Source organism: Argiope bruennichi, chromosome 6 (genome assembly GCF_947563725.1).
Source record: "Argiope bruennichi chromosome 6, qqArgBrue1.1, whole genome shotgun sequence".
NCBI classification, from domain to species: domain Eukaryota; kingdom Metazoa; phylum Arthropoda; class Arachnida; order Araneae; family Araneidae; genus Argiope; species Argiope bruennichi.
Genome location: NC_079156.1, coordinates 9,025,143 through 9,039,288, shown reverse-complemented (window position 1 = coordinate 9,039,288; position 14,146 = coordinate 9,025,143). Strand labels below are relative to the sequence as shown.

At 28.3% G+C, this 14,146-nt stretch overlaps 1 protein-coding gene across 2 annotated transcripts in view; it reads left to right on the top strand.

Annotated features, from left to right (window-relative positions):
* LOC129971184 (zinc finger CCCH domain-containing protein 13-like) overlaps window positions 1–13,786 on the top strand; it is a 57,074-nt gene extending 43,288 nt beyond the window's left edge. Inside the window, exons 18-25 of one of the 2 annotated variants that reach the window (XM_056084726.1) lie at window positions 327–409; window positions 488–627; window positions 1,271–1,365; window positions 3,143–3,274; window positions 3,383–3,592; window positions 5,391–5,450; window positions 7,101–7,300; window positions 13,548–13,786. In XM_056084726.1, the coding sequence (XP_055940701.1) occupies window positions 327–409; window positions 488–627; window positions 1,271–1,365; window positions 3,143–3,274; window positions 3,383–3,592; window positions 5,391–5,450; window positions 7,101–7,300; window positions 13,548–13,682 (1,055 nt within the window). In that variant the 3' untranslated portion in view covers window positions 13,683–13,786. The remainder of the gene's footprint in view (window positions 1–326; window positions 410–487; window positions 628–1,270; window positions 1,366–3,142; window positions 3,275–3,382; window positions 3,593–5,390; window positions 5,451–7,100; window positions 7,301–13,547) is intronic. The other variant, XM_056084727.1, reaches the window with a different exon arrangement.
* Window positions 13,787–14,146: the final 360 nt, after the last annotated feature.

Below are 14,146 nucleotides of genomic sequence, written 5' to 3'. Positions count from 1 at the left end.
AAGAAGGATTTTTTTTTTGAAGCATTTATTTTGTGTTCTATGTTCTTTAGTCTACATTTAGATGACATTTGGTAACTAAATTTTTCATCTAGTGAAAAACGTAGTGTTAATTTATTAGCCCGTTCTAATACATCCAAAAGAAGGATGTTTTTAATAATTGTGATATCATTGCTGCATAAGAAACAAGACACAATAGTTCCCCATTGAAGATCTTATATTTTTTAGTCAACTTTATATTTTCTCTTGAATCAATAAAAATTTTAATATTATTACTATTTACTTTGCTATTATTATTTGTTGATTATTTTTTATTATTTCTATTATAGATGATGGAACTCATGGAGATGATGATTTTAGTGATTGGAGTGACGATGATGATGATTTACTTACCAGGGATGATTTTGTTGAGGTAAACTATAATTATCCTTGGAATACATCTATATAAACTTTAGGGTTTTATTATAAATGCTTATTATTGTTGTTTTAGACTGAAAGGAGCAGTGAAAATATTGAAGATGGATCAAGTAATAATTCTCGAAGAAAGGAGAGGCATGGGGCCATAAAGGATACTCTGCAAGATCTGAAGAAAGATAAAGATGTTGGAAATAGTACAAATAGCAGAGATAGGTAATTAATGAAATTCAGATTTGTAGCTTTAAAACTGTGAAATAAATATAAATTTGCAAATTATTAGAAATGACAATAACACAAATGCATCAAACTGAAGTCTTAGTATGAACCAAATAAATAATGTTTAATCTATGTAGGTTGCAAAAACAAAACAATTTTTACAGAAACACAAAAATTTTTCTCAGCTACAGTACCAGAAAGAAAAAGGGTGATTATAAAATTAATGTTCTCATTCTGGAAACTTGCATCTTTTCTCTATATTGTTTGCTGTGATTACACTTAAAACTATCCCTAGGTGAATGTTAGTATCTGACTGATATTATAGGACTTATTTAATTAGGATTTAATATTAGAGGATTTTCATTCTCATGAAGAATGATTTCAAAAGCCTAACATTTGAAAGTGGTATTTCTCAGTTTGATAGTTCAAACAATATATGTTAGTAATAGTGAAATGACTTAAATTATGAGAATAATTAATAAAGTAAATTCTATAAAATATCTTGGGAATTTAATTGTCAAGATTTTATATGCATCTTCCTTTGTATTTTCGAATAAGTTGACAGAAGACAAACATACTAAGCAGTTGATATTACTGAGTTGTGATTTATTTCTTACCTCCTTTATGAATTGTATCTTAGGTCAAATGAAGAAATTCCACATTCGAAAGAAAGTAAATCTGTAATTGGAAAAGACACAGATGCTCAGGAATCACTATCAGTTAAGGAAGATACTGGTAGGTTTAAAAAATAAACTAATTTTAATATGTACTTTGTGTTGGTATTGCTTTAAAATGTGTACAATCCTATAATTTAATGATATTTATGATTGAAATTAAATACCATTCTTCATCAAGTTATCATTAAGATTGTACTAATAATGAATTACTAATGTAAATTCTTTATTATTATTAATATGTCATAATGTTTTGTTTGACATTTTTAAATAAATTGGTGGCTATTTTTAATTAATCTTAAAGTTTGGAGCTAGTGTCCTCATGTATTTTTTCCCATTTTTGTACCATGATTTTGAAATCATTATTTTATCCTGATTATGAGCTTCCCTGCATAATCAAAATCGTATTGCCAGTGATCATTATTAGAATCAATTCAAATCTGCATCAAAATGTTTGTGAATTTGTAAGGAGTGTGCACATGCAATAGGCACAAATAACATTCAAACAAAAATAGCATGTTATATGCGGATTTCCCATATAACTCTAAGATGAAAGAATTTTGAATTCATAGGATATTTGTAGAAACCCTTTTGAAAGCCATTCAGAACCTGAGTTATTCACTGGAAGGAGGTGATAGTCGTGTTTTTGGATCGTATTTCAGCATTGGTTGGAATGCCTGAAGATTTTTTTTTTTCTTTTCTTTCTCCCCTTTTGTTAGTCTCCAATCAATTAATACCTGAAAAGAAGACAAGCATTTGCTTGCATGCACAGTTTTGAATCTTAAGAGAAAAAAATTATTATGTCTGAATGGAGGTAACTATTTCATTGCATGACCTTTCTAATATACCTTTTTTTTTTTAATTAGTTATTTTGATTTCTTTTCTGTTCCTTGCATCAGAAGCACAACTATCGCTTCCAATAGCACCCTTGCAATTCTTTCGAAATTCCAAGATTTTGATAAAAATTAGAGGAGGGGGGGATCTAACTGACAGGCTGCAAACAGAATTTACTTAAAACTTATAGGAAAAGAAACTGGTTTAGGTCTGGATCCGTAATTTTGAGTTTTGTTGCAGATTCTAATTTGCCATTTTCATTGGCTTCCATTCTGTTGAATACCAGTATTGTCTTATCTAAATATTTAAAAAAAAAAAAAAAAAAGCTTCAAATCATTTATTATTAAGTAGAGATTGTACTTCATACAAAATGAAATTTGATATTACAAGAATATTTTTGCAAGACATTTTGATAATTTGTTAACTCTAAACTTTTCATTGAATTTAGATGAAGGTACAAACAACAATAATAATATGAGAGTGTTTTCAGTGCTGGTAAATAATAACTCTAAAATATTTTGAAACCTTCAAGCATTTTTTATATAAATTTATTTTATTCAATTAATTGAACTTATTTTACATTTCAGTTTTTAAATGTAGCATGATTCATTATTATGAAATTCAGCTCTTTCTATTCTTGATGCTTGTCATGTTTCATTATATAAATATTTCAGTTTGACCTTACGTTATTTATAAAAGATTATTTCTCCAATATGAATTATCCCTCTTAATTCACTCCTAATGAGGTACATTGTGTTGTGAACTAATTTTAGGTTATTTTGAAATTTGTTTTAGAAATTTTGTAGTAAATATTCTTTTTTCTTTGAAATAGGGTTCTAAGATATTAATTAAAATTGTATTTAGTGATTGTTTACAGTAGATAGCAAAGAAATTATTGATCCATTTAAACCACATCCAATTTCCTGAGAAAATCAATCAAATATTGCACTGTTTTCACACATTTAAATTTATTTTTTATTTATTTATTTTTTTAACTATTACAGCAACTGATGTTGATGAGTACATTACAGCTGAAAGTGTTGATTATGATCCTATAAGTGATGATGAATTAGATGCACTTATTGAAGAACCAGATGACACTTTAATAAAACCAACAGCTGAAAATGAGAAATCAAGTAAATATGAAGAATTAAATTCATATAATGCATATATAGTTCATTATGTATTACCAGTGAAAATTATTTGAATGTTGCTTTTTATGCAGAAATTGATTTTCTTTTTAGAAATAGTTAATGCATTGGAAGTGGACTGGTCAACATTAATGAGTGAAACAAAAACTACTGACTTTATCCCTGGTTTTGCAAGACAAAGATTTAAGGCTGCTCATGTTTTATCAAGAATTGGATTTTCACAAGTTTTTGCTGGACCTGAACTATCAGAAAAGATAATTAACATTTGTCAGAAGCAACTTGAGGAAGAAGTCCTTAATGAAGGTAAAATACAATACTTAATATTTTTTTTTTCTCATCTTTTTTTGTGTATAAAATGTTTGAAGAAAGTTATACTATACACACCAAAAGAGCACTTTTCGTCATAATCTGCAAGAAGACAGGTAAAATATGAAAACATTGCAAGTACCACTTAACTTTTAAGTGTTGTTATCTGGAAATAAATTTGGAGGAGCAGAGGTTATTAATAAGTAAATTTATGCTTAAATTTGAAAGCCATTTTTAATGCCTTAAAAGTTCTTAGTTATAAAAAATGGCTCTTAAAACATGCTTAATTTTCTCAAAAAGTGCAAAGATAGCATTTTATTTCGTTTAAATTCCACATATGTTGAATATGGTAATTAGAAAGCATAGTCATAAAGCTTGTTTATCAGACATGTCAAGAAAGAAAGAAAAAAAGGGGAAGGGAAAAATTCAGACAAGAAATCCAGGGGTTCTAACACATTAGCTCTTAATGAACCTTTTTTTTTTTTTTTTTCCCCACTCCCTCTTTCATCAACAAGTGCATTGCCATTTATTGAAACACTCGAATTGTTATCGTGAAGGGGCACTACAAAATACGTATTATGTTGTACTTGTTGTGGCTCATAAACGTTCGTTCCCCCCCCCCACCTGAACACAGTTATTTTTGTTTTTAAAAAATGACTTAAAAAACTCATTTAGAACATGGCATTGTTCTGTTGCCAATGTCATGGCATTGTTGCCATTCTTATGATGGTAACCATTTTAGAATATTTAATTTTTAACTTTATAAGACTGAAACTGAAATTGCTAAATGTTATGAATTAGTGAAAGAGAAAATTTACACTTTCCGTCCTAGCTATGCTGAATCTTGTTGTTGCATATTTAAAAATGAAATATAAACAGTTGGGTCATGTTATGCTTCTACTTCATTGCTGACATTTTTAGAAGTGATGTACCCATCTAAATAAATTGGTAGTTTGTTAATTTTAAGAAATATTGAGAAAAAAATTAACATTTTTATTCTTAATTTTATAAAAGTTGCCTTCATTTTTTAATAGGTTTTTTTTTTTTTCATTTTTATGTTTTTTTTTCAGTTGTTTTTGTCAAAACCAAAAAGACATAATTTATTTTACAATAGAAGATGTTGTGAATGTATTTTACAAATGCAGAAGTAAATATTAAAATTTAAAAAAAGACATATAAAATTATTTTTTTTTAATTTTTCAATAAAAAATATGAATTACTGTAAAACAGAAAATATCCTATTCTTAGAAATACTATTTAAGCTTCTGTTCAGTCCATGGCTCTTTTTGTGCACCTATCTTTTAATCAGCTTCTAGTGATGATTATTTGAATATGATTCTTAATATGGGTTCTTCTCTTGGTAATTTACAAAGAAAAAAGATGTTATAACGTTTGGAAAAAGAAACTTTTCCATTCTGTTAATATCCACTCTGTTTTCAACCTTGCAAGAAAAACACTTAACGTAATTTATACTACCAGCTCTTAAAGTGAGTGAAATTTTTTTGTTTAATTACTTTGTTACTGTAGCATTTTATACAGAATTATCTCTGTTTTAAATAGTTCTCTAATGTAAAATATATGATTATAAGTCATATCTTATTCAGTGGTTTTTATATAAAAATTGTAGACATTTTATTTAATAACGTTTAGCTTAAATAGTCATTCAAATCCCACAAGTTAATTAAAACATGAGAATGTTTCCCAAACATGCTATTGATCGAAGAAGCTAGTTTAAATTGCATCTGATAATAGTACTTTGACTAAATATTCATTTCTATCTATATTTTCCTCTTAGAGGAGAGGTGGATTAAAACGAAGTTTTTGCCATCAAATGAACTGAAGAAAGTTTTCAAATGTAAGGAAACCTATATAGGTAGATATGAAACTTTATAATGGTTAATTTAAGAAAAATTGATTTTTCATCTTTTCAGAGGCATTTTTTAAAAAACTATTTACCATGAAAATGTTATGAATGGTATACAAATCCCCAAGGGTGGAGTGGAGGCTTAGAGCTGTTGCTGCTACCTGTAAACTTCATTAGATTTTTAATTTATTTTTTAATTAATCAAAAAATATTTCTTGGCTGAGAAAAAAGGCAGTTGAAATAAAAGAATTGGCCAGCCTTATTTCTTAAATACAAAAATAAACAACAACCATTTTTTAAAAATATTTGGTTTAATCCTTGTATAGAGTGACCCCAAGTTTATCGCCAATGTAGTAACCCAAAAAAGGAAGTAGAATAATTTTCCTAGTAACCCTATTACTGATTAGTTTAGAATTTTTTGCTTGTTGAATTGTATATCTACTAAAGCCAAACAGATATAAAAATTAAAAATAATCAACAAATAAACATCCATTAAAGGATTTAATTAAATTACATTTTATAATCAAAAGTATTAATTCTAATAAAACATTCAGTGTTATTTTTAAAGTGAGCTATAAATGGATAAGCTTTAATTATTTTCACTTCTTACCAAATTATTTTTAATTCTAATTAAAATCGTTTGTTCACGAATTTTGGCAGAAATGAAACAAAAAACTTCTGCTCGAGTGCTAATTGTTTGTCTTCACTATTTTTCATCTAGTAGAATTCTGAGCGATTTGTTGTTCTTTTCGTTGATTTCCTGTGATTATTCGATAAGTTACGTATGTTCAATAATACGATGTCTGATGATTAGGATAATCAGAAATATTATGTTCACAAATATTATGAATTATATTATATTTGTTAATTCAATGTCTACATTTTGGAATATATATGTAATATATATTGCATCACTAAAATATTCTGCTTTTTTTTTTAATGGAAATTGTTGAACCGAGTAAGTGTATTTATTCCTTTAAATTTCTTCTTAAGAAAAGCACCAGTCTCTAGTATTGAAGCTATTAGGAAATCTTAATTTTCCCTTTCGCAGTTCTTGCTACTCTCAGAATCCTTACTTTTAATGAGCTAGAGAAACTTCTAGGTTTCCACTCCCACTGCTAATGATGTTGTAAGATTGATTTTTTTTTTTTTTTTTTTTTTTTTTTTTAAGTAAAAGATTTTGCCCAATGCCTTCTTCAGATGCTGAAAGCTTCGCATATTGGAATTTTATTGCCCACAACCAGTTTGCAAAAGTTCGCTATTTTAGAATTCAAAGAAGATGCAGCTTTCGTGACCCTTAAAGGTTCATTAAGAAGTGTTCTGACATAAAATAATCGTGATCAATAAATCTCTTAATTTTAATAGAAATGGTGGGAAACTGTAACTGTTTCATAGTATTGTTTTAATGGTTAACCTTCTTGATTGGCGATTTTTACTGTTGGCATCTTTGGCGAAACAAGGGGCACACTAAACTAGGATTTTATGAAATATTGTTTCCATTTTGAAATTTTAAAATTTATGTATTTAAATGAGATGGATAAAATTTTTCATAAGAAAAAGAAATGTGGAAACATTTTTTGAATGTATTAAAAGAAAATTTTTTAAGTTAGGCTGATTTAAATGCTTTTTCTTAATTAACAGATGAAACTGGATCTAAAGAAGGAACTCAAAAATCAAAAAAATTTATTATGGAACATCCATTAGCTGCTTTCCATGTAGCAGTCTCCCAAAACAAACAAGAAAGAGCTAATCTCTTTAACAAAGTTGGTCCCTTTAGACGTGCTTTGTGTGCTCGAAGAGATCTCCACATTCGAAAAGTATTGTGCCGACCATTAAATAAGGTATTTTCATTTTATAATCATTATTTTATTTCATTTACTTATTCATTTTAAGATGTTTTTTCATTTCAGGAGGAAAAATTTAATTACTTTCTTTTATATTTTGTTTACATGAGTCATTAAAAACCTTTATAAAAAATGTTACATGTAATGAAATAATATAAAATAAGTCTTATGTTAAATTACTTTCTTCTATCCAGCCAGTTTCAATCTAATATTTAAAATAATAATTGAATCAGTTGTCTAGTTACACCCACTGATCTGATTTTGTTGATTTTTGTTTTATGTGAAAACTCATCACTAGATATATGATCAAGTGTTTGACACTAGATATGTGATCAAGTGTCGTTTTTAAGGGAAACAGAAAGAAGAGCACAACTTGATAATGTAATGTCTATGAGAAAATCCTGTAACAGAGTTTGTGTGCCTTAATAACTGGATTAATTTCAAAAAATATTATAAAACTTCATGACCCCTGATGCTTCACGAAAGGTTGTCTGCCTCCCCCCTCCCTCTATTCTTCACTGTTTTAGTAAAATATATGAAACATGCTACTTTACTATAAAATGTCTATTCAGAAAAAACTTAACAGTGCCTAAACCATTGCACTATTTACAGAATTTTTTGTTTCTTATGAATACTCATTATTCCTCTTCTATAGTCATCTGTCTCTTTCCTCTCCAGACTGTCTGAGATATATTGCCCTCAGCAACTGGAAAGATGGATGTCACCAATTATTGCCAAGTTGACAATTTCCTACTTTGAAATGCAGTTAAGCAACCAGAATGCTATGCAGTTTTTAATTATATTAATGCAGTTATTCTTTTATTGCATTTTTATTGTGATAGATGTAGTTAATAAAAGCTGGGTGAACATGAAAAAAAATATTCTTATTAATATAAGCTGTCTATGGTTACCAATATTAACTATATTAGTATAGTCAATTTGAAGAATTTGGATAAAATATTTGCTATCAAAAGAAAATTGTAAGAACAATATGATATTGCATTCTGATTGAGTAGACATGCTTGAAAATAATGATGAAACTAATAAAGACGAATATTAGCAAAATTGGTTTACTTTTTGAGGTTAAAAGTATGCCTGTAGGTTTTTTCTTATGCTGCATTTTTTTAATGGAAGTTAGAGGGTAGGTGACTTTTGATGACATATAAAATAAAAATTGACAAAATTGGGACATTAAATTTTATTTGGGTTCTTTCCCACAGAGAACGAACAGTGAAATAATGGTTTTGAAATATCTCACAGTAGGGGAGAGTTAGAGAACAGTCTATTGATTTGATAGAAATTCATCTAATCATTGATCCCATTAATTTCGTATGAAAAAAAAAGGATGTACAGTGGGGTAATGTCTCTTTGGCTTTGACAATTACTTTAAATGCATGTATGATAAACAAACAGCTGCTCACCAAAGATGCCTATCTAATCTTTCATGATATATCAATTTATCTCTATTGACAATAAATTCATAGTTAAAAATATTTAAACTTTTGGAAGTTAAATCTTAAATTATTCATGTACTTTTCATAAAGGATAATGCAATACAATAATGGCCCATTCCACGGTAATGTATGTGACAATCGGACTAAAAGATATGCATAAATATCTGATAAATTTATGTACAAATGTAGTGAAAGTCAAAAATTTAATTTTGTTAGACAATTAAAAAAGAGTTTTAATAAATGGTAATGAAAAATATATTTGTATTTAAATTTTGAGAGACCTTTTAAAATTTTTTTTAGATAGTCACGTATGTGACAAAAATTGGAACTGTGATTTGATAACACCAACTTTCTTTAAAAAAATCAGTGAATTATATGCATGAAACGTGCTTAAAAAAAGTTTCCCATAAGAAAAAGGTTTAATGAAGACAAACTAATAAATGCATTAAATATTTCTTTAATTTTTCAATTAAAAAAAAAATGTAACTTTACAGGTCATGTATGTGACAAGTAGTCATGTATGTGACATCGTTCAATTTCACATAACTGCATTTTGAAATATTACAGTATTGCGACCGTTAATTATAGGTGTTGGCAATACTCTAATTATGTCATCCCGCTGAATAACTCCTATATCATTCTCTTGATAAATGAAGTTGCATACGGATACCTGCTTTAGGAAAATAACATTGATTTCGGTGTTATCTAATGCAGACACCTGTGCTACATAAGGCTTCCAGGACTTTTTTCCAAACACTTTTACAAGTAAAAACTTGCCAAGTGAAATATATGCAGAAGTGTGATTTTGTGCAAGTAATGGAGTTCTTTTCAAACACTGTTCTGTATTTTTACAAAAGCATAGCTCTTGCACAGTTGTATCCAAATTTTGCTGACTTGTAAATAAACAAATGTGTTCATCCAAACATTTAATTATGTGGGCTTTTTTAATTCCTGGAACATCCTTAGCTAAATTCCAATCAATTTGAGTTTTATCTATATCCTTTTGCAGCATAGGAATGACAGTGATATTTTGTACTACTTTTGCAGCAACTGTAGCAAAATCAACTGCATTCTGTACTATAGCTCTTCTTGCCTTTACTTCCGCATAGACTCGGGACTTTGCAGTACCTCCTATCCCATCAACAACTCCCTTTCCATGGGAAGTTGCTGAATATTTCCATTCGAAACTAGAAAAATGCTTTTGTGTTTTGAATAAAATAAAGAGGAAGTAACAAATAAATTTGTTTTTAAACTCGCTGGATGGTCCATCGCTCCAAATTATTAATTTTGGTTTATTTGCCTGAAATTTAATAATTTCCAAAAGCTTCAAAATGAAAGCAGACACAGATAGCTTAGATTTATCTTTAGTATCACTTACAATAAGATAACTCTGTGTTTTATGATTCTTTTCAAATAATGCAGCTGTAAACAAAGTTACGTTTTCCCGGCTCCATAGTGCAGACTGTATTTCACTTTGCCACTCACATGAATAACTCATAGCAAAATCTACTTGCAATACAACAGTATTGCTTTGCTTTATATCAGATTGAAAGGCAGCAGCTTGGATTCGTTTAATTTTTACATGCTGCTTAAAACTTTGAAAATTTTCTAAAACATTATCAGTTAATTCAGCTATGCAACCTTCATTGGTTTCTTTATAGAAGCGCTTATTTTCTGACTTAACCCATTGGTGCCATTGTACATTAGAAGCATTATTTAATCCTTTTTTGCCAATAAAATCTAAAAGCAATTTTCCAGCATTACATTTATCACATTTTGTTTCCCAACACTTTGATTCCAAGTCTGAATTGCACAGCACTTCTTTCCAAAAATCATTGTTATAATCAATATTTAATCCTTTTAACAAAAGAATGAAATTCTCATGACTCTTGCATTTACACTGATCACTAGGTGTGTCTTTAAGAAGAAGAACATTTTTAGGTCTTAAACTGCAAAATTTTGAATATCCAATATTAATGCTTGGATTTTCTTCCTTAAACAAAGCATGTGCTTCTTTCATATACATTGTAAGAAAATGTTTACGAACACGTTTTTTAATGCCATTTTCCCAAATTATCATTTCATCATGCATTCCTGGAGCAGTGTAGACTATGTCTGCTCGGCACAAGAAGTCTGCCACAAGTTCTTTGTTTTGATTATTATCACTGATATTGGACTCTCTTTCCTTTTGCAGTTTTAAACCTACCTTTTCCACTAAATTGCTGACTACAGCCATTCGTTTTCGAGGTGAGGTTGGTAAGGCTTTCAAAGTTTTTTTAACTGCTTTGCCAAGTGTCTGGGGAACTGTATAAGGAGAACATTCTGGGGTAGTCGCAATAGAAGAATTCAAACTTGAAATTTTTGTAGAATTACTTATCTTTTTGGCTGCTCTGCATTTCCTCTGCCTTTCTCTAGCTGCTTGCTTTTGTTTCTTTTTCTCCTTTTTTGTCATAGTTGCTGCTTTTAAATCTCTTATTTTTTTCTGCCTTAGCTTTTCTTTCTCTTTAAAATCAGGATCATTTCTTTTTTTCTCATAATATCTCTTTTGTTTAGTAGCATTTTTTATTCTTTGTTCATCATCCATATTTTAAGCTTAAAATAGCAAAATAAGACTAAGATGCTTAAAGATAGCAAAATCTGACTTGCAGCATACTTCAAACACAGTGTGCTGTGAACCTTTGCTTAAAAACAAACATTAGGTTATAGCTGGAGAAGTAAAGGAATGTACTGCCATCTGGTGAGATGAATTTAAAATAACTGCTTTGGATTTTATAATTCAATGTCACATACATAACTGCTTGAAGTCACATACCTGACCATTGAAAATTATAAATTAATTATAATATTTTTTAAATTTTTAAATGCAGTTTCATCAAATAGTATGATTATATTTAGAAAATAAAAATTTAGAACTTTCTATTAATTTAATGATGCAAAAAATAAAAAAAAAGTTTTAATGGTCATGTATGTGACACTCCACAATCTTCATTAGCTTTGATTGTTAAAACAAAGCCAAAATAGACATTAATTTGTAATTTTTTGATATAGTATTACTAAAAACATATTAACAATTGAAAATTAAAATTCTATAGGCACCTTATGAAAGGTGAAATAATTATAGAAACCTTTAAAAAATATAATAATGAAACAGGCCATTTACAAATTCTCAGCCAAGGTTTTAAAAAATGCAATTTTTGATGAGATCTAATATTTTTACACAAAAATCAAGTCAACAACAAGCAAAATCAGATATTTTTCATTAAAATTATGTGTTATAACCATGATAATAGATTAAAAAAAAAATTTGCCCCTTGGTTTCAAAATCCATGGAATGGGCCTAATATAAAACTTTGTTTCCTTTAATAATAGAGCAGCAATATTTTGAAGGAAGTTATCTGTGTCCCTATCTTGTTATTTGATAATTTTATTGTTTTGCTCATTCCACTCGAGAGCATTCATACTGCTTATTAATAGTTTCTAAAGCATGTAGGCAAATCCATATTTTATCTTCAATAATGTGTTAAAGCTTTTTTTTTTTTTTTTTTTTTTTTTGTCTCCCTTAATTTTTGACATTCTTTTTGAACTTACCTTTGATCTTTTAAAATGCTTGTACATTTTATTGAAAATATCCTTAAAAATAGTAAATAAGGTAGCTTTCATTACCAAGAAACTTTTAATTTCCTTTGTAACACTCAAGAGAAAATGACTTCTGAAAATTTGAAATACAGTAGACTCTCGATTATCCGCGCCTGCCGCACTAAGTCTTTTTTTTTTTTTTTTTTTGCTTCCAAGCAAAGAAAAAATGCTTCCAAAGCAAGAAGCAAACACAAATGACTGATTTCTTCAAAAAGGTGTAGTTTTACAGTTATGCTTTTGTAATTACATAATACATTACAGTATTAAAACAGTACATATGTATTCATTTTTCTGTGTATCCTTGACGCCTCTCGTAAGTACAAATCATTTTTCTGTTTTCATTAACAAAATGCATTTTAGGTTAGTTTTGAGTGATTACTAAAATATTAAGCGTTAGTTAAACATTTCCTGCTGTTTATTTTACGTTTTATTGTACATAAAACGATTTTTCAAAGTTGGAATGACTGTTTTCTCTTTTGCTATACCCGTTTTTAGCTTTTTTCGGATTATCCGCGGCGGCCGCGCCACCCAATTCCGCGGATAATCGGGAGTGTACTGAATGTTAAAACACTCATCAATCATTTCAATAAGGCTAACTCTTTTGAGCAGAAAATGAATTGTATGTGATCAAGAGGTATTTTTCAGCCTCCTCCTTTTAATACTTTCTCATCAAATATTATCATGTAAAACAAAATGTGAATTTTGAGTTATAATTAAAAATAGAATAGAAAAGGCAACATAAATTGTGATGTAGGTTCAGTAGTCAGAATGACCAAAGTCGGAACTTTTTAGATATATACATTTATTGCATCAAGAATACTCTATAAAAAAAATTGTTCTACATATTCAATATGAATAATAAGAAAATCGAATCAATTAACAAGAAATAATTGAATATTCAAGGGAACTATGAATTTTCAAATTCATTTGCAGTCAGAGTCAGTAATGCCATCTTTCTAGTGAGCTTTTAGATCAAATTATTTTTATATAAGCATTAATTACTTTTTAAATTTGATCTATGAATTCTTGTCATTATTAAGATTGTGTCACTTTTCTCATTTTTAAAAAAATTATAACATTTTTTTTAAGTAATTATAATAAAACTGTTATTATTATTATTTTACATTTTTTTTTTTTTTTTTTTTTTTTTCCAGTTGAGTGCATCTACTGCTATCACTTATACGCCACAATTTACAGTTGTTGACAAAGAACTGTATAAACAAAGTTTAGAATTTCTGAAACTTAAGAAACCTGTAGAAACTCAACCTCAAGCAGTTGATGTTTGTTAAAGAGTTTGTCTGTTGAATCTACTTTGCCTATGTACATTACTTTTATAGTATCGTGTCTGTCTTAATAAAGATATTTCTTGTAAATAAATTAGTTTATATTTTTTTGAATGTTGGGTGTTTTTTTTCATGTTCTTTTAATTTTTTAAACAATTAATAAGCTTTCTTAAGTACTCTCATTTTTCTTGCAAATAAATAAAAAGCAAAGTTAAATTTTTGGAAACTTCGTTTATATAATTGTTTATTCATACAACTATCTAAAAAGGTTTCTAACTATATCTAAACCAGCTGTAGTGCAATGATGTGAGATTTCAAAATAAAATGATACCTTTCCCATGTTTCATAATTGTAAATGACGAATTAAGGTTCTATTTTATTCCCCTTTATATCTCAGATATTTTTATTTACTTGTACGAATAATTTTTACAGCATTTTTTGTGTAAATTTGAGCTGGTTTTACCATTAAG